General features: G+C 44.6%; 1 protein-coding gene across 1 annotated transcript; it reads left to right on the forward strand.

The window, feature by feature from the left end:
• Positions 1-433: 433 nt before the first annotated feature.
• Lrrc52 (leucine rich repeat containing 52) lies at positions 434-20,289 on the forward strand. Its single transcript, XM_038348552.1, has 2 exons — positions 434-1,055; positions 19,970-20,289. The coding sequence occupies exons 1-2, from the start codon at positions 434-436 to the stop codon at positions 20,287-20,289; spliced, it is 942 nt and encodes a 313-aa protein (XP_038204480.1).
• Positions 20,290-21,128: the final 839 nt, after the last annotated feature.

The following is a 21,128-nucleotide window of genomic DNA, read 5'->3' on the forward strand; positions in this document are numbered from 1 at the left end:
AACACCCCACACCACCCAGAAGAAGAGCTGAGAAGAACCTTTCCCTCTGCCTGGCAGTCTCCTGAGGCTGCTGACATCACAAAAGTGTCAACTGGCAACCTCATTGTCATGTGGCTCTCCCCTGGCTCCCCTTCACTTACAAAGGCAGGGAAAGGGTGAGACCTTTCAAAGTCGCCAAGTGGGCAAGCTTCCAACAGCACTCCGGACTGAGCAAGCAGCAGAGTCACCAAGCCGGCAGCAGGGCACTGGGCCTCGCGTTTCAACTTCTGTTCAGTTCTCCTGTAATGGAAAATTGCTTTGCACAAAGCTAGAGTGTTACAGTTTTTTCCAGCACCCAGCCCCTGCCCTGCCCCACCCCTCGGCAGCCTTCAGATCAGGACAGCTTGTGCCCGCCCTCGGGAAGGTAGAAGGAGGGGAACTGTGGCTTCTTACTATGTCCCTTGCTTCAGGCACTGGCCCCCAGTTGTTACTCTTTTCTCTAGGAATGGGGCTGGTATCAGGGTCCAACTGCCCAGTCGATTGTCTGTGTCAAGCCCAAGAAGTATCTTGCACAGGTATGCAGCTAATGGAATACCCACTGAACATTCCTCTCAACACCCGGAGGCTACTTCTGAGCAATAACAAAATCGCTAGCTTACCAGCTCTGCAGCTAGGATTCCTCAGTGACCTTGTTTACCTGGACTGTCAGAACAACCGGATTCGAGAGCTAATGGATTATACCTTCATCGGGGTCTTCAAACTCATCTACCTTGACCTCAGCTCCAACAACCTAACCTCCATCTCCCCTTTCAGCTTCTCGGTGCTCAGCAACCTGGTGCGGCTGAACATTTCCAACAACCCTCACCTGTTGTCCCTTGACAAATACACCTTTGCCAACACCAGCTCTCTGAGGTACCTGGACCTCAGGAACACCGGATTGCGGACCATTGATCACGATGCCTTGCACCACCTGGTGGTACTCCAGACCCTGTATCTAAGTGGAAACCCCTGGAAGTGCAACTGTTCTTTCCTGAACTTCGCCATTTACTTATTAGTGTCCAAAATGGACCACCCAGGTGAGGGACTGATTGGGAGTGGGGAAGAGGCTGTGATGGAATAGGAGGAGTTGGTTTCTGAAAAGGTAAGTCAAAAGCTGGTCAGAATGGGAGGGAAAGCTGGGTGAAAACAATTCAAAGCACTGTTGTTGTTTGACCTGGCCCCTCCTTGGGGTGATGGGAGAGGCAATAGGCTTCATAGGAAAGGTTCTGGAATGAGAATTCAGAGTTCAAACGTGTCACCTACTATTGTCTGCCTTTAGAAAAATCTCATTTCTCTGCACCTCAGTTTCCCATCCATAAAACTGATAATATTACATAATTTGCAGAATTGTAGCCAAAAAAAAGTGTGTGTAAATGCTAAGTATTGTAGCTGTAAGGTAACAGATAATTCAGGGACACTGGGCTGCACTGGTACACTGTGTTAATCTGATTAATGCAGTCACTGAATTTTCCCACAGTCTAAAATAAATTCCGCCATTCAGAGGTAAGAGAGATTCCAGCTGGATGCAAGACATGGAAGGGAAAGTCCCCGGGGAGAGGGCACAGGAGCTAGAGGGACAGCAGAAGACAGGAGAGAAGGAAAGTCGATTTGTTTTGAAATGCTGAGCTCATTAGGAAGGAGAGAGGAGTGTGACTCAGAGGGATCACAGTGCTCAGTGTCGAGCTGACTGAGGCTAGGGTTAGATCCTGACCCGGGAGAGTCCCAAGCTAGGTGCTACCACTCTGGGCACTGACCCAAGCCTCTCTGCCACTGCTCTTTCAGTACCCCAATGCCTCACAGCTTCTTCCCAGGGGCTCTGCTATATCCTTCAACCTCAGGGAAGCCAGAGCTTCAGAAAAATGAAGCCCCTTACAGAAAGCCCTGAGCCCCTGGTATTGTCCCCACTTGGCAATTCCTGACCAAGAATGACAGTGCAAGAACTTGTGGGAAGAGGGACATGATGACCACAAGGAAAAATCTGCCCTCCAGACCTCTCAGTGGCCATGTCTTAAAAAGCCTTCCGGACAGAGGGTACACTAGAGTGAAGCAAACCAGGATTCCCAGGCAGAATTTAAGAAGGCATCTGACTTGTCTGCCAAAGACTTGAGCTGGAATGGTTAGAATCAACAAGAAGGAACTGTAACTGTCAGAAGCCTCCCCAATAGCACTAAGATTGAAGGCAGGGGCCATCTTCCTTAAGAGTCAGAGAATGCCTTGTATCCATCACTCTAATAGACAGTCAACTTCCATGTATTAAATGTAGTTCCTAAATGTGAGTGTTCCTGTCAGTTCGTGTATGTATCTGGTGCAAAGAGATCACCTTTTCCTGCCCATCCCCAGATTTATCTGGCCACAGCCAGTGAAATCTCTGCAATGGGGACAGTTTTTCCTCATGTCTCGTTTTCCTTGCTTGAATATTACACCAAACCAAATCCCCACATACACATTTTTATGGATCAAATGTGTTAATTATCACTTGTTAATCACATATGTTACGGTCACTCCCCCACCTTCCATTCCTACTAATTGTCTTCTTTCCAGCTAGCCTCCCTTCCTTCATGTCCTGTGTTTGAGCACATATGTATATGTGTGTGTGACAGAGAGATCGATGAGTTTAATTAGAGTTGTTCACATGAACATAGCAAGGTATTTATAGGAATACAGGAACATGGGTAACTTATCATTGGCTACATCGCTGAAGAAAATGTCTTCCCCTTCCCTGGTAACCACTAACTGCCAAAAGCTCCTCAGGTAGAGGTAAGACCTTAGGAGACCCTTAGGAGACCCTCTCCACCCACCACAGAACGTTGACAGGCCCAACCTTGTGCAAGTCATGTATCTGTATGATCCAAGTATACAGGCAAATTTTCCTTGACTAGCGGCCACCAGGTTGCCAGGGCAACTTCCTACCTTAGCTGACTACGCCATGGCAATTCACCCCCTCTTCCAGCTCCCAGGCCTACCATGCAATTCACCAAGCTTCCACCCTTCATGTAATTCTTCTTAATCAAATTCTGCTTTTACAGTTATGTCTTCTCAGAATTTTCAGGCTGACTCCTTTGGACTCCTTGACTAATTCAATTCAATCCATAATTGAACAAGATTATAAAACAGGTCTGTTTCACTGCATGTTTTCAAAGACAGCAGAAGGCAAATCTGTCTTGCCAAGCTCATAAATCCCTCATGGATAAAAGGCAAACACCGTTTTCCTCTACGAGCCACTGGGACCCACAACTACGGATCTACTCATCCCCTCTGCTGTCCAGAGGCTCAGATTAGTCTTCCAGACCACTTCTTGGAGAAATGTGATCCCATTGTTCCTGTTCATTGCTGATATCTCTGCAACAGGAATGGCTTTTCTTCACAGGTGTTATTTTCTTTGCTTGACTATTACACCAAACCTTAGACAAATTCTGTGCCATTAGCCTGTGGAAGAGACCAAAACTGATACTTTTAATCCTGTCATTGGATGAGGATGAGGACACAGGCTGGCTTGACCAAAATCACACCACTAATAAATGCTTTTATTTTAATTGATTTCAAGTTGACGTCTGAGCTATGCAGTTTAGGGTTAATTGGCAAAATACCTGAAAAAAAAATTCTACTTATTTTGGCTCGGAGTTTTGAAGGTTCCATGATCTTTTGGACCCGAAGCAAAGCAATGTGTCATAGTGAAAGCCTGTGGCAGAGAAAGCTACTGAAGGGATTGGGGTTCCAATATCCCTTTCAAGGGCATGCACAGAGTTGCACAAGTTCCTCCACCTACTAACATCTGCACGGACTGTAGGGGGTCAAACCTCTTAACACACAGACCTTCGGGGAATATAGATGCAATAGCAAGGTCTTTATGATAATGCATTATTTTTTAAATCTGAAAACCATATCACTATCATCTTGCATCTGGCTAGTTAACTATAACTAAATTAGTTTATTTCATATCTGTCTACTTCTTAGGACTCACTAAAGATTTTTTTTTTTTTGGTTAACAGTCACTACCACAAAGTAATTGCAATATTCCTTTACCTTTACAGATTTCACATAGTCCCCCAAACTCTAAAAGGAGAAATCTATTTTAGTGCTGGTCCTCATCTGCATCTTCTTCAAGCTCATATTCGTCCTTTCATTCCTCTTCCTCTTCCTCCTTCTTCCTCGCACTTTCTCACATGTGTGAACACACACACAAACAGGAGCATGAGACAGGAGGTGGTGGCACACGCATTTAATTCCAGCAATTGGGAGGCAGAGGCAGGCAGATCTCTGTGAGTTCAAGGCCAGCCTGATCTATAGAGTGAATTTCAGGACAACTAGAGCTGTTACACAGAGAAACCCTGTCTTGAAAAACCAAAAAACAAAATCATGATCATACATGTATGTAAATATACATAAAACACATGAACATATACACAAACACCAAGGTAGGTATCACCATATATAAGTATATATATATATGTGTGTGTGTGTGTGTGTGTGTGTGTGTGTGTGTGTGTATGAATTACATCTATATAGCATACATACATGTATAAATGCACAGGCACACAAACATACACCAAATTGAACACACAGTAAAATTCACTAGATGCCTCTCATCGTTTAGTAACGTTTAACGCAAAGCAGGCATTATTTCACTTGACTCTCCTCTAATTATTCTACAGGGTAGAAATACTTTTGCTATCAATTAACATCCCTGGTGAACTCTCAATTGCAATCTCTCCGACTTAAATCCTACATTTGCTGGCAAAATGGTGAGCTTGACATGTTCTAGAATGTAACTCACACTTCTCCCCCAGATAGCCACAGTTCAGGACACAGGAAGAACGTCAGTGACACAAACAAAGTATCCTGGTTGTAAAGGAGAATCCAGTTTGTAAAAGCGATGTTCTGTTGATGCGAGAAGATACTATCTCTTAGCATTTGTATGGTCCCTGTAGTGCAGTATGAAGGGCAGGATGTCGCTGCAATGTCAGTCAACACGTACCTTCTAAAGCAAGAAGTGAGGTGCTGGGAAGATGTCTCAGGGTAAGATCACTTGTTCTTGAAGAGGACCTGTATTCAGTTCCCTAGCTCCCCACACTCACAGAAAAGCTAACCACTCTCTATAACTCCAGTTCCATGGGATCTGACACACCCTCTTCTGATCTCTGCAGGCACTGCATACATGCAGTGCACTTACAATACATGCAGGTAAACACGTAAAATACACATAAAATAAAATATTTTTTCTTTTTAAATAGTTTTTATTGAGCTATATATTTGTTTCCATTCTTCTCCCTTCCTCTCCCCTCCCTTTATACTCTCTCCCATGACCCCCATGCTCCCAATTTACTCAGGAGATTTTGTCTTTTTCTATTTCTCATGTAGATTAGATCCATGTATGTCTCTCTTAGGATCCTCTTTGATGTCTAGGTTGTCTGGGATTGTGAATTGTATGTAGGCTGGTTTTTCTTTGCTTTATGTCTAAAAGCCACTTTATTATATTTTTCTTTCTGGGTCTGCGTTACCTCACTCAATATGATGTTTTCTAGATCCATCTATTTGACCGCAAATTTCATGATATCATTATTTACCCCCCAGCCACTGTGTAGTACTCCATGGTGTAAATGTACCACCTTTTCCTTATCCATTCTTTGATTGGGGAGCATTTAGGTTGTTTCCAGGTTCTGACTATGACAAACAATGCTGCTATGAACATAGTTGAGCACATGTACTTGTGGTACAATTGAGCATCCTTTGGGTATATACCCAAAAGCTGGGTCTTGAAGTAGGTTGTTTCCTAATTTTCAGAGAAATCACCATACTGATTTCTAAAGTGGCTGTACCAGCTTGCACTCCCACCAACAACGGAGGAATGTTTCCTTTACCCACATCCTCTCCAGCATAAGTTGTCATCAGTGGTTTTTTGTTTATTGTTTGTTTTTCTGTTTTTTTTAATCTTGGCCATTCTTACAGGTATAAGATGGAATCTCAGAGTTGTTTTGATTTGCATTTGTCTGATGGCTAAGAATGTTGAGCATTTTCTTAAGTATCTTTAGGCCATTTTAGATTCTTCTGTTGAAAGTTGTCTGTTTAGATCTGTACACATTTTTTAATTGGATTATTTGTTCTTTTGATGACCAATTTCTTGAGTTCTTTGTATATTTTGGAGATCAGCCCTCTGTCCAATATGGGGTTGGTGAAGATCTTTCCCTGTTCTATAGGCACCGTTTTGTCTTGTTGACCATGTCTTTTGCTTTACAGAAGCTTTTCAGTTTCAGGAGCTCCCATTTATTAATTGTTTCTCTCAGTGTCTGTGCTACTGGGGTTATATTTAGGAAGTGGTCTCCTGTGCCAATGTGTTCAAGTGTACTTCCCACTTTCTCTTCTATGAGGTTAAGTGTCGTTGATTTTATGTTGAGGTCTTTAATCCATGTGAAGTTGAGTTTTGTGCATGGCAATAGATACGGATCTAAAACATAAGTTTTTTAAAAAGCAGAGAACTAGCAGATTACCATGCTACCATTTAGTTCATCTGTTCATCCCTTCAAATGTATTTTGAGTGACTTCCATTACCGAACAATTGCCAATGAGTCTAACTAACCCCAGGCTCAAAGGGGCCGTATATGGAGACTCATGTGACTCTAGGAGATCAGCACCATAAATATGTGTCTCAAGGTCTGGGGCACAACAGACCTAAATAAAACTGGAGCCAGTATATGCCTGGACACACACTTATATCAACCTTGGCTACAAGTGATGGGCAGTCACCATGCAAGACAGCCAAGCCCAGTGCTGAGAGCTCAGGTTTTTTTTTTTTTTTCTCATGGTTTATTTTTTTTATATTTAAAAATTTCCATCTCCTTCCCTCCTCCTCCCCCCTCCTTCCCCTCCTCCTCCCCCTTCCCTCCCCTCCTTCTCCCCCTTCCCTCCCCTCCCCTCCACCCATACCTCCCCTCCCTCCCTCTCCAGGCCAAGGAGCCATCAGGGTTCCCCACTCTATGCTAAGACCAAGGTCCTCCCAGCTCCCCCCAGGTCCAGGAAGGTGATCGACCAAGCTGAGAAGGCTCCCACAGAGCCCATCCATGCAGAAGAATCAGAGCCCAGAGCCATTGTCCTTTGCTTCTCAGTCAGCCCCCGCTGTTGGCCACATTCAGAGAGACGGGTTTGGTCGCATGATCCATCAGTCCCATTCCAACTGGAGTTGGTGATCTCCCATTAGTTCTGTCCCACCGTCTCCATGAGAGAACGCACCCCTCTCGTTCCTGACTTTCTCCCTCATGTTCTCGCTCCTTCTGCTCCTCATCAGGACCTTGGGAGCTCAGTCCAGTGCTCCAATGTGGGGCTCAGTCACCTTCCCCATCTGTCGCCTGATGGAGGTTCCCTCACGGTCCTGACTTTCTTTCTCATGTTCTCTCTCCTTCTGCTCGAGAGCTCAGGTTTTGAAGAGAAATAGACTTGGATTATAATCCCAGCCTGATACTATCTATAAGATATTAGATAAGTCATTTAACCTCTCTGACCTTCAATTTATCACTTCATCTTTAAGGCATGGATAATAATAGCACCAGCCTACCTAGGTTGTCATAATGATGAGATGAGAACATTCAGGAACTGCTGTTAGCATTAAGCGAGACACTTCATAAATTTTGTGTAAACAGTTGTAGACATAAGAGAAATGCACAGTACTGTAGAGAAGATGTCGGCCAAGTGGCTTGTTGAACAGGAGTAGACTTCAGGAAGGTTCAACACACAAAATACTGTCCAGGAAACAGGACTATAGAGACACAGATTGGGTGTGCATAGAATTTGGGAAAGTGATCATTAAATCCCAGAGTTGTAATGCACAAGGAAAGAGGCAAGAGGACTCCTGGAAGGAGTTGAATATTAGATAAATTGTGAACACAGACTCTCAGAAAGTCAAAGTGAAGATCAAAATCAAGACTTGGTTACCTATCAGTGATTTATGAGACTCAAGAGTAGACTAGCACCCAAGGTAGCTGTGCCTGCACTGAGTCTGGATCTTAAAGCTCACCCTAGAGAAAATCCCACTTCTAGAGGCAGCTATAGATGGACACAGCTTTCCAGGGAAGTAGGCAAGAAAGTCAGCTCAACTGGGGGCAGGGGGGGAGGCATAGCCCTGCAACTTGCAACTGCTGAGCAAAGCCTCGTTCCAATACTCCCTCCCAACTGCTGCCTACTACTGAGCCGAAGTTAGATAAAGGATATTCACATCCCCAATGCCATGACTTTGAAAAGGTCCCTGCAAGAATACTAACTTCCTGAGTTAGAATAATACAAGTATCCTTGCACTGTTATCAGCTCTCCTATAAGAGGAAGGGATAGACTATTGGGATCTCTAATTAGTAAGACAAATTCTGCAGCAGTGGAAAGCCTTGAAGGAAATAGAGATGCTGAAAGAAAATGAAGGGGTCTTAAGAAAATATATGAGGATATGTCCTTCTCCTATATCACATCCTGGCCTCAGGGGACCCCCTGCAAGTGAGGCTGTGCAGGAAACTGGAATGTTCTGCTCACCTCAATTCATCATAATACTGCACAAAACAGGAATATTGGAACTTTCCCAAATTAGCAAGACACTTGGCACTATTATCGAAAGTATTACTCAAACAAAATCCTACAGTGACACTCTAACCAGATGCATTAAAGCATTCAGTCTTATACGGTTCACTTTGCAAATGCAGAGGACAGCAGAAATGGAAGCATGTCCTGATACGCCAGTGGTCAGGTATCCTGCTGAGCCTTGGCGAGTACAGGGTTAAAAACAGATGCGTGCTTTCCAGTTCCTTTTTAGCCCAGCTCAGCAAGTAGGTGAACTAATTCCTGGCCGAAGCTGTAATTTTCCAGTCATTAGGGCTATCTGAAGGTGAGAGTGGCAATTGAATTCTCTCCGGGATATTTGTTTGCCCTAGTGGGACAGGCTTAAATATTTCTAGGATGTTCTCCACAACCTCACTCAGCTCTGAGCTCCAGGTCTCTATGTCTGTTTCTCCTTTGCCCCCAAAGTCTGGCCCAAGGCAGCCGAACAGTTGTTTCTGCAGCACTGGAAACACTCTATATGTGATATCCAATACAGTAGCCATTATCTGTATGTGGCTATTGAGCTCTTGAAATTTGAAGTACCCTAGAACTGCATTTCTGATTGTTATTTCATGTCTGTTTGATAGCCAAACAGGATAGTGGCTCTCGCAACACTGGGGAAGTTGAGGCTTTAGAATCCCTAGTGTGTTAGGTTTGTGTTGGAAGGGCTATTTGGTTGGTTGGTTGGTTGGTGTTTGTTTGGGGTTTTTGTTTTGTTTTGTTTTGCTGTGATAATATGTCTGAGAAGACAACCTAAAAGAGAAAAAAGTTGTTTGGGTTTATGTTTCAAAGATTTAAGTTCACAGTTGACTGGCTCCATGGTTTTAGGTTTATGGCGGAGACATAAAGGAGAAAGAATCCACAACAAAGTGACCTACTTCTTACAAGGCCCCACATTTTAGTTTCTATTTCCTTCCAATAATGGCCTCAAATTAAGAATTCCTCAATGAGTTAACCCATGGATTAGGTCAGCGAGCACATGATTCAATCACTTCCCAAAGCCCCCACAGCTGAACATTGCATTGAAGATCAAGCTGTCAAAATGAGATTTTAGGAACTGTTTCATACCCAACCTATAGCCAGTGTCCTCACAGGTAAGTGACCAGTGGGTCTGGCCCAGCATGGATGTATTCAGGTTATTCTCCGTTTTTATAGCATCTTTTGTTATTGTGCACATCAACCTATTTGCCTCTAGAACATTTAATATACTCTTACATATGCAAAATCTGTGAAGATTGTTGTGGCACAAAGAGGTCCTAATTCCTGCCTAGTAAGACCACCTAGGGACAGAAGAGACAGTTGTAAAACAGAGTGGAGAGCCAGAAAGCTGCAGCAACCCCACTGGGCAACGTTAGGAGATCTACTCCTTCACCCTTCTTGCCTTTAAAGTGGGAGAAGAGAACTTGAAATTCTCTAAGACCCTTGCATCTGGCAGGCTTCGTACCTAAATAGAAAAACTAGACATTGGTGATAGAAGAGAGCAGTGCTCAGCAGACAGGATCCCAGGCAAACAAGGGCACGTGGGGAAAAGTGGATATGGAGGTATTCCTAGGGAAGATGCCTACAACCACAGTTAGCAAGGGAATTAAGAAGCAGGAAGCCTCTAACTGGCATTCTCTACTGCCAGTGTTAAGCTCCCTCAACTGTCCTCTGCCACAAGGAAGCCAGTGCCCCAGTCTTTCTTCTCAGGCCTGACACACCCAAACAGAGATCCTTCAACTCTAATGAGCACAAAAATCCCACACTCTGAGTTCTGAGTCATCCAACTACCAAAACAAGTGTGCTTAGGCCACTTCTCAGAGAGATGTTGTCAATATTCTGTGTTCTAGAGTTTCTGGGGCTGTTCCAAGGAGAGGAGAAATTAATTCACACTGAGATGCTAATGGGTAACAATGTTTTGAAATGTTTCCCTCTCGGGCATTTGCAGCTTGACAGGAAACAATCAGAAATTAAGAATTCAGAAAGTGACTGGAGACCAGAATTGAGAATGGAGCAGTTTTAGGACAGAGGGTCCTTTGTGTCAACTCTTAAATTGTAGTCCTTAGGCAGATCCAATCGAGTCCAGTGGTGGGGCCCAAAAGTCAAGGCAAGGGTGTCACAGAGGTGGGTACACAAAGCAACTAAGGGACATCTGCAGGGAGCAGAGGGGTTGGGTCATGTGCTGCTTCTGGTCCAGATCATTTTGGAAGCATCTGAGCAGAGAACATCTTAGTTTCATTCTGAGGCTATTTCATCCGGTATCCAGGCAGCTGTAATGGGATAATGGGCCCCATTTCAACACACCAATACAAAGTCACCCTTAGCTGCGTCAAAACTTAGATTTCCAGAATGAATTCAGGTCTTTCACCATTTCACTATAAATGTTAACCCAGCTCCAGGTTCCTCCACCAGAGAGACTGAAATAAAGACCAGAGGCAGATGTGGGAAGAGGAGTTGAGAGAAAATGAGAACTAATTTCTATGCAGCAGATGGTTCAAACATTATCAATTGTTCTGCCAGCCTGGCTATCATGTCTTATAAAATATTCCCTGGCCTTAATGCTAGATGATCATCTTTCTGAGAGCAGTAAAGGGGCAGAAAGGGAAGTGATTAAACCACCCCCCAAAAGAATGGCTAACTAGTGATTCTGATAGACTCCCTTACTCAACCCAAAGGGGATCCCAGAGAGTAAGTTGTTTCAGTCTGTGAAGCACCAGGTTTCTCCATGTGGGTTCTCAAACTACCCAGCAAACTCAGGCTTCTGGAAAGCTTCAGTACAAGGCTTACTAAGACAGCCGGCCTGAGTCTCCTCCTCTCTGCAGATGAAGAACACCTTGTCCTGGATCCAGCATGATGGATGCAACTAGAAAGTGAGATGAGGGTCTATCCTAACTGACCCTGAATAATTATCTGGGAACCATGCTATGGATCGTGCGAAGAAGCCCTGAAAGGCAGGCAAGTCTGGAGACAGAGTTAGGAATTAAGCTCCAGTAGACATACAGGAGGCCTATTAGCAGCAGTGGGAATGGAGGTGTAGAGACGTAGGAAAGAATTTGGAAGGTAGAAACAATAGGACTTAGGACTGAACTGGCCTTCTCGTGGTTCCTTATACTTCCTCCCTGGCAAAAGCGTAGGTAATAAATTTGTATTAACTTATCTTCTTAATATACTGGGAGAACTATGACAGTATGCCTGCACCTTTAGAAGATAGCACAAAGTCTGACAAAGAAAATGCCCAATAAATACTGCATCAATGAATGAATGAAACTGGAAAAATTGGAGGAAGAGAAAATTACAGGATAACTCCTAAGGTTTAGCTAAGACGATTGTGGGAGATACATTGAGCTGCACACTTGCTCAGTCATCTTCCCACCACCATAATAAAATACCTGACATTTCCAACTTAGCATGAGAACGTGAATATTGGCTCAGAGCTGGGAGGATTTAGTTCATAATCAATTGGCCTCATTGTCTTAGACCTGCGGTGAGACAGCACACCATGGCAGAAATGCAGTTCCTTTCAGGGCAGTGAGGATTTGGGGTCCAGAGAGCTGTGACCCAAGAACTGAAGGTGCCAACCTGGGACAGAGGCTCTCTAGTTCATTGCCTCATGCTCATGATGGTTCAATATGTGAACTCACGGGAGTATAAGCAAAGGAAAAGCAAACTGTATTAAGGGGAAGTGAGAAATTAAAGAGACCAAAGGGAACTTCCAAAGCTAAAGATTTATTGCAGAAGAAAGTGGTCAGGGCAGCTTCCAGAGACAATGGGGGACCTGCGTGGGCAGCCACTAAGCTGCTTGGGGGGGGGGGCACTGCAAGATGACAGAAACTGGACAAAGACTGGGGTGATTTCTGTTGAGATTGGTTAATTTTCTGAGCATATCGGAGGCCAAGTCAATTGGGGGTGACACTGCATGTCCTCACGGCTCAACCAGGAGATAATCACATACTGCCCCCCAGTTAGAGGTAATATCTCTAACTTCATCTTTTTAGCTACTAATCTTGCCTGTGTGTGAGATTTAGTGAATGCTGGAGTTGCTACATTCTGACTTGTAGGTGTTCCTGGTCTTAGATCCTTGATGAAGTCTAGTAGCTGTTAATTAGACTAGGTCCTCACGTTTGTTCATATAAGCAGCAAGTAGTTTTGCCATGATAGGCCTGGGTTGAATGAAATTTTATTTTTTTCAGCCCAGTCAAGTAGTTTTTAAATGAAAGACACAGTAATTTCAAACCAGGCAGTTCCATCCATGTACTTATAATCCCAACACTCAGGCTACAGGTAGGGGCAAGAGGATCTCTGTGAGTTTGAGGCTAATCTGGTCTGTATCAAGTTCTAGGTCAATCAGGGCTACACAGTGAGACCCTGTCTCAAGAACAAAACAAACAGCAGGTGTTTCAGGGTTCAGTCTATTTCTTGGTAGTAGGATATTTATTGAGTAGTTGTGAGACCCTGAATTTGATCCCCAATACCTTATAACAGCAGCAGCAGCCAAACTCCACCTTAGCTTTGCCTGCTTGAAGGTAACTCTTATAAGCTACTGAGATGTAGTTGGGGTCTTCTCTGGTTGCCTTACATCCAGCTCTTTTTCTATGGAACAGTCTGTCACAGCTGGGGGCTATTTAGAAGCCATTTTTACTTCTAATTTAGCCTATTACAATTAACAGCAATAGAAGGTGGGCTGTGTGAAAGGTCAATGATACCTGCGCATGTTTGGGGTGAAGAGCTCTGTGGGAGTCAGGGCCAGCTGGAACCCGCTGACCCTAACTTCACCCTCCCAGAGCCCCGTCCATCCTCTCTTCCGGTCAGCTTAGGAATCTCAAGCCCAGTCACAAGTCCTGTTAGTTCCCATTCCTGGTGTTCCCAGTGCTCTTGAAGAAGCGGTGCTAAGAAGGCTAAGGATAACCAGCCCAACTCTTGAGTTTCCTGAGCAACAGATTCTTGTGAGACCATGAGTGTTAGTAATTCGGACTAGAGAACACACCATTAAATACACGTATGGGGAATCACGGTCTCTGCTATCATCGAACTCAAACAAAATGAGAACAGCAAAGGGAAGAAGGTTTAGCATAAAGGACTCTGAGGGCCAAGCACAGAAGCTCTGGTAAGCTGTTTCAGATCAGGAGGTCTCCAGTTGATGACTTCTGAGCTGAATAAACTGAGGGTCAAGCCACGGAGAACAGAAGCGAGGTAAGGAAGAGTCTTTCTAGACAAGGGACGAGCGGAAGTAAAGATTCTAAGATGGAATGCGTCTAACACACTAGAAGGCGAGCATGGCTGGAGTAGAGGAAAACAGGGGAAAGGAAAGGACAGACAGAAACCACTAGTCAGAAGGCAGGCCACACGGCAAACAAGCCACGGAAGTGCTGGGTTGTATTCTAATGTGACAAGGAGGCCTAGAAGGGCTTTTGGCAGAGTAGTAACATGCTTTGTGATTGACAGTTGGCTCCTGCTGTATGGAGGAGAGGTTGTCAAAAACCGGGGGTAAGTGAGGGAGGATGGTGACTCAGACCAGGGTAACACTGCACGTGGTAAGAACACTAAGAATTGAGGCACAAAATAGTGAAGGCGGCACCCAGTGTTTGCTTATGCCTTGAATATGGGATGTGCACAAGGAGAGTTCTTTATTTCTTCCTGGTCCACTGGGGAGTAGCAGTGCCCTTCACTCCTGGAATGTTATAAACTGCTTGTAATCCATGAGGGTACACCACAGGTTTGCCCACAGGCCAATCTGGTCGTGTCATTTTCTAAATTGAGGTTCCATTTTCCAAAATGACACTAGCTGTGTCAAGTTGACATGAATCTAGCCAGCACAGAGTAATTTAATGACAGAAAAGATTATGAAAACAGACAGGTTGTAGTTTGGTGAGCCCGACTTAGGACATCACGGGAAGGTCACTGGGGTGCTGAAGAGACAGAGATCCTGGCTGGCAAAGTAGAACCCACGTCAGAAGTAAAAAGATTCTTAAAGCCATGGCGGAGGCCTTGCCCGCCCACCAGCTTTAGTGTTGGACTGCTAAATTCCAAACCTTCCTGGAATACAGACAGAATGAGTTCACAGCCTGGGAAACCCAATGAGACTCTATTTCAAACTATTTTAAAGAGGCTAGGAATCTCACTCAGTGACAAATGTTACCTACCATGCACTAGTCCCTACATCGAATCCTAAATACAGCAGGGAAGAAAAGAAAGAACCTGGAAGGAAGGAAAAGAAATGGAAAAAAATAAAAATTGGTGTTTCGGGAAATCACTGAAGGGATGTCCTCCAATTCTGTCCTCTCCTTGTACCCTGCCACCTCCTTGAAGTTCATCCCCACCAAAGCCAAGAGAGTTCACCGAGCACACAAATTCTCTACCGAATACCTGGACATCTGGAGCATGGCCCTTGCCCAGAACTATGATCTTTTCTGCAGGCCAAAGAAAGGTTCCTCTGAGAAGGAGGCCAAGTTCAAAGGGAGGCTTCATAGCCTTGTACAGCTCATACGTGGTTCTGAAGCACAGACTCCCTGGTGTCTGCACACACCTGGTTCTGGAAGACATGTTTACTGCCTGTGAGTAAGATGCTCTGTGCAGAAATAAACAAGATGATAGTTTATGTTTCCTGAGGAACTATTCTCAGGTAGTTAAACATTAATAACATCTGTAATTGTGCCTGGGAGTTTTAACTGGGGCAGATGCTCTGGGCCCACTGGAGTAATTGAAAGAAGGGCTATCAGGGCCTAGATACACATCCATAATGAGAAAGGAGCCCCTTGGAGCTGGTCAGAGGATAGCATGTGGCAGACCTATGTAAGAGGGAAGGATAGACTATAGTTTACTCGTTCCCTAGCCTGGCAATATTTAAATCAACCCTCCAAGCTGGTTCACAGTAGGTTTTACAGCTAAACTTATAAATGATTCATGTGGTAACTGGCACACAAATACCCCACCATCAGTACACAGGTATATAATCTCTGAAGTCACCAAATCAGACTAGAAAAATAATACATTACTAACAAGCTAAGAAAGTAGACTTAAATAATAAAACAAGAAGGCAAAAAAGTAAAGAAATGGGACATAAATGGAAACAGGTAAGTACTAGATACAAAATGTCAGTGGACTGACAGAAAGTTTTACTAGCTTCGGAGGAGGGAAAATCCCAGCTGTAAGTTGCTCACAAAAACATACTTTAAATATAGGAAAACTGAAACACTAAAAGAATGGAAAAGATAAGCAATGCAAGCACTAGCCAAAAGGAATCCAGTCCAGCCACACTAAGGGGAAGGCACCCTTTACAACAAGAATCTTTACTGACATTGAGAGCTATTAGTCAATAACTGGAAAGCAAAGGTATAACTTTCTATGCATCTTTTAAACATAGGTTAAAATAGGACAGAACTAAAAGGAACACTGACTGTTAGGTGAGGGTTTGGAGCTAGAATGTGTCTATAAAAGGTAAAATTCCTTCTTACAGGAACAAATAGACAACCAACAAGAACTCAGGGAAACTGATAATTATAGATTAAGTAAGCAGGGGAGACTGGGGAGATGAGTCGGTGGGTAAAGTCCTTACAGCTCAGACATGAGGACCTGAGACTAGATCCCCAGCAGCCATAATGAGAGTCAGATATGGCCACACATTTCTATAACCCAGTAATGGAGGGGGTGCAGACAGCGGATTCCCGAGGCTTGTTGGCAGACCAGACCAGCCACAACAGTGAGCTCCAGGTTCAGTGAGAGACTGTCTCAAATGTGTAAGAGAGAGACTAACAGAAGATGTCAACCTCCAGCCTTCACACACACACACACACACACACACACACACGTACAAAGATAAAACTTTAATTTAAAAGTCAGCAAGGTGCCACAATCTAAGGGATGTTAATCTAAGGGATGTTAAACAGAACAATATACTAAATAAAGATAAATGTATTTTTCAGAACAAAGAAAATTTACTAAAATTGGCCTGATGCTATGCCATAATGCAAATCATCGAAAAATTTCTAAGGATTTTCAAAATGACAGAACATGTTTCTACCAACAGTAGAATTAAACCAGAATCCAATTGTCTTTAAGAATTTAACTAGAATCCAATTATCTTTACAAATTACTAAAAAAAAAAAATCTCCAAATACTTACAAATAGCAGTGAATAATAGCTCTTATTAATAAAAATAAAGATCAGATATATTTTACATCTCCAAGAGCTAAAACTCCCTCTGGTAGTTAGAAAAAGCAGTCGTGTAAATAAGTATCGCACACAGGGAAGACTTGGCCTGTGCTTTCTAATGATACCAGGCCAGGCTGTAGACGACCAACCGCATGTACTGTGACCTGGAGGACTGACGCCGGGGAAGGTCTTGTAGGAGAAGAGATGCTTTAGGGTTAGTTCTCACAGAGCGAGAAGAGCTTGATCAGGCAAAAACTAAAGAAAGAGGCTGGCAATGTCAGGAGCTGTAGGACACAGCCAGCTGCAGATGAGGGCCAGGGCAAGATGCCATCAAAACTTAAGACGCTTAGACTGGTGAGAAAGTGAGCTACCAGGAGTGCAGCAAGGAAGGAAGGACGAAGTGGGCAGACGCTGAGCCAGAGCAGGTGCTGCGGGTGTTATTCCGAGGCCCACAAGGGGATCATATCAGTCTAGACAAAGCTAAACCTGGGGGAAGCAGCTTAGCATTTGTGGGTGACATGGACCATAGCTGATACACTTGGAAGCATGGAGCAGAGAGACTGAGAGAGCTCAACCTTGACAGTGATGTGATGGGGGAAGGGAAGAGAAGGGAACTGTAGAAAAAAGCCCAAGCCTCCTCCTAACAGAGCCACCCACATCCCTCACTGGCACAGCAGCCTAACAATGCATTAAAATCACTGCCTAATTGCTCCTTTCAAAGTTAATGCTCCGAAATGGGGAAGTGTGTGTTTAATGTTTAGTCTCATCTCTGCCGCCCAAGCCCCAATTTGAAAGCCAAATCTTTTTAAAAATAGAATGAGATAAACCCCTAGACACAGCTCCGACCCTCAGAATCCCACGTTTTCCTTTTTCAAATCTGTCTTTCTCTGGCAGTTTGAGCAGGTGACCTGGGAATCCTGTCTGGATGGAACCCTGGAAGTTTCAGCAGCTAGCTTCCCCCCAGCTCCATTCTTGAACTCTCAGACAGAGCCCAGGAAGTCTTCACGTTCACAGACCCTTTGCTCTCCACATACACACCATCAATTGGAGCAGGGTGGCCCACAGGGTAACTTGCCACACTCAGTGAAGAGGGAAATGGCTTCCTCTCCTGTCCTTAGTGATCACTGCAAGCAATGATGTGGCACAGTATTGTGCTCCCAGGTTTACAGCCTCCTCCAACAGCTCATCTGCGTCCAGTTGTAACTCTCCTACCGCTTGGGAAAAGGGGCGGGAACGGTATCCCTCCCACTGTTCTCTCCAGACACCCACACCCACGCGTGTCCTTCCAGCCTCCTCCTCTATGATTCTCCTATCTCTAGCTTCTGTTGGATTTCCCAGCAAACCCACTTCCCTAACTTCCTTGTCACCAAGGACATCAACGCCACCACATAGTTGCACAGTTCCTACTCCAAAGTTAGAAGAGTCTTCTTTGTAATGTCTTCTGGTTCTAGTCCCCATGTCTCTACGCGCCCTGGAACAGCTCAGTCCTGGCTTTCTGTTATCTAGAGCCTTTGAGTTATCTAGAGCCACAAATAATGGAACTTCCTAAGTCTCCATTTCCTTGTTTATAAAACAAAGATGAAAATATTATAAACAGCAAGATGGTTATAAGCATTACATGAGATAAAATGTATAGGTCAGCCAACACTGAAAGCGTAGACAATAGCAGTTATGGTTATGATTGATTGTGGTGATGGAAAACCCTGGTCTTGACTCTAGGCTGGAGCTTTTCTATTCATCACAAATATGCCGGGCATGTTTACCTGGGTACCTCAACACACACCTCAGCATCAGCAAGGCAGAGAACGCAGAGCTAGAAAAACCGAGCTGAGGACAGTGTTCCGAGCACTGTGCACACCTGGCACAGTAGCCTGTCTTCTCAGCCATGCCTGTCAACCCTGCTAACTACCCTGAGAATACACATCACAGTCTGTGCCTGTGAGATGGGAAAATAGGGCCCAGAGAGGAAGTGAGTTATACTGCCAAAATCCACATGACTAGTAAGTGACGATTTGGATTGGATCCTGTAGATAGCTCAAGAAGCCTCTTTCCCCTCTGCTCTATACTAAAGTACGTGTTACTAGATATAGGGAGGCACTTAGAGGAGCATCCATGGAGCTGCATCAGCTGCTAAAAGGGACTGAGGATTCAACCAACTGGTGAGTGTCAATAGCATTGCTAAGGACTAGAACTGCTTTGCCTACTGGCAAAGTCTTCACATTGTGCTTCCCAGACTTGCATACAAAGAACACACCAGAGACTTTCCCAGGGATCTTGTCCTTCCCTAAAGTTGAGGTAAATGGTTTCTGATTCTCTCGGGCAATATTAATGGTCTCTGTCAATTGGCTTTTCATCAATGTGACAATATACCTGAGAGAAAAAATTTTAAAGGAATGGAGATTTACTTTGACTGATTATTTCATAGCCTTCGGCCTACAATGGCTTGATCCCATTGCTGTGAGCCTGGGTTCAAGCAGAGCATTAAGGCAGAGATCACAGCGTGGAACAAAGTTAGCTACTCACCCACAGTAGCCAGGGAGCAGACAGTGAGCAAGGGTCCAGGGGAAAGACACAACCTTCAAGTCACACCTCTAAGACCCACCTCCTCCAACTAAGCCCCCTCCACAAAGAGCCCATTGCTGTGATGTCATTGATGGACTAATGAGTCCTTTCACAAGGTTAGCCCCTCACGGGCCAGTCACTCAATAGCACCAGCAGCTGAGAACTAAGGTTTCCATATATACATCTTTTAGGCAGACAAGTAGCATTCAAACCATAAAGTAGTCCCTGAGCGGGCTCAGGCTCCAGTACAGAGAAGGGGACCAGGAGATGGATGAAATAGGTTGAAAAAGAGAAAGGAGACAGCTGGCTAACCTTAGTGCAAAAGTTCCAACACTCCATGTTTAAGTTTCCAACCCTCTCCTTCTGTTAGAGAGGGTTTTAAGTAAAGGGCATTATCATGGTCTGCATGTAGCTAAGCCTGGGGGTAAGACATAGTCCTGGGCACAGCACTTTTCAAACTTCTGTATGCCACCAAATACCCTGGGATTCTTGTTGAGAAGCAGTTAACTAAGATAGCCTGGTGTGGGCCTGAGAGTCTGCACTTCTAACAAGGTCGAGGCAACACCAGTGCTGTTGGCCCACAGGCCACACTTTGACCCGTGGGCTCCAAACACCCTTACCCTTACCCTTTGGCTTAGGACGATGGGAAGCCTGCTGTTTCAGCACCCTGCCTGCTGTGTTTCTCTCATAGATGGCCAGAACGCCACGTGCACAGAGCCCACTGAGCTGTCAGGGTGGCCCATCACACGGGTGGGGAACCCTCTCCAGTACATGTGCATCACACACCTGGACCACCAAGACTACATCTTCCTACTGCTCATCGGCTTCTGCATCTTCGCTGCCGGCACCGTGGCTGCCTGGCTCACAGGTGTGTGTGCTGTGCTATACCAGAATGCCCATCGAAAGTCGAGTGGCGATGACACCGAAGATGAGTCGGGGAATCGGGTCACCAACCAGATTTTTCGAAGCAACTCTTACTTCAGCCAGAGCCGATTCCCTCAGCTGACCTAGCTGTCAGACCGTACTACCAATTGTGCCTTTCCTGGTCCAGTTCCCTGCTTTCTCTCTCGCCCTCCCATCTTACCACCACTGTCTTAGGCATTGAAGACTCTCAGTAAAATAAAAAAATATTGGGTGGTTATTTCTGAGGCTGGTCCCTTCCTGCTCCACCGGCCCACACCTACTTCCTTGAACTCAGCAGACAAATGAAGTCCAGAAAAGTTGTTGGATTCATCTAAATGCCAAGGAAGTCCACCCTAAAAGCAAGTGGACTTGTATTTAATTACTATGTCTCAAAAGTAAATGCCCGAGAGAGTTAAAAAAATCCAAGGTAAATCTTTCTCAAAGAGCAAACAATCTGCAGGGAAGTCAAAAGTACTGTGTGGCCATGAGTTATCTTCACATACCATCTCATAATTATCTCAATGATCAGATATTAGTATAGCCTACCAGTGTCCACAAACACTTAACAACACAAGCACAGGTTTATCACCTAATATAGTTAGCTATAATTACAATGCCTTGGCTAAACAGAGGTGTGAGAGACACCGGGTATCACTAGCAACAGAATCCTTATCAAATGCCTTGCACTTAACCAGCTCTGTACACAATTTCACTACTAGGTTAATTCTCTCAACAGCGGGGTCAGGCGGTTAATGTGACCCTTGTATTTCTAAGGTACTCGGCCACACAGTAGCAAACTCCAGTTTGGAGGAGTGTGGTAAGAAGCAGAGCCATTGTTGAACTGTTGGCTGTCTGACACTAAAACTGATGCCTCTGTGCTCCATGAGCTGCTGTCCTCCCTGAAGTGCTCGGCAGGGCAGAGCACACAGATGTGGTCCCACTGTCAG

Source organism: Arvicola amphibius, chromosome 12 (genome assembly GCF_903992535.2).
Source record: "Arvicola amphibius chromosome 12, mArvAmp1.2, whole genome shotgun sequence".
In the NCBI taxonomy this organism is placed as follows: Eukaryota; Metazoa; Chordata; class Mammalia; order Rodentia; family Cricetidae; genus Arvicola; species Arvicola amphibius.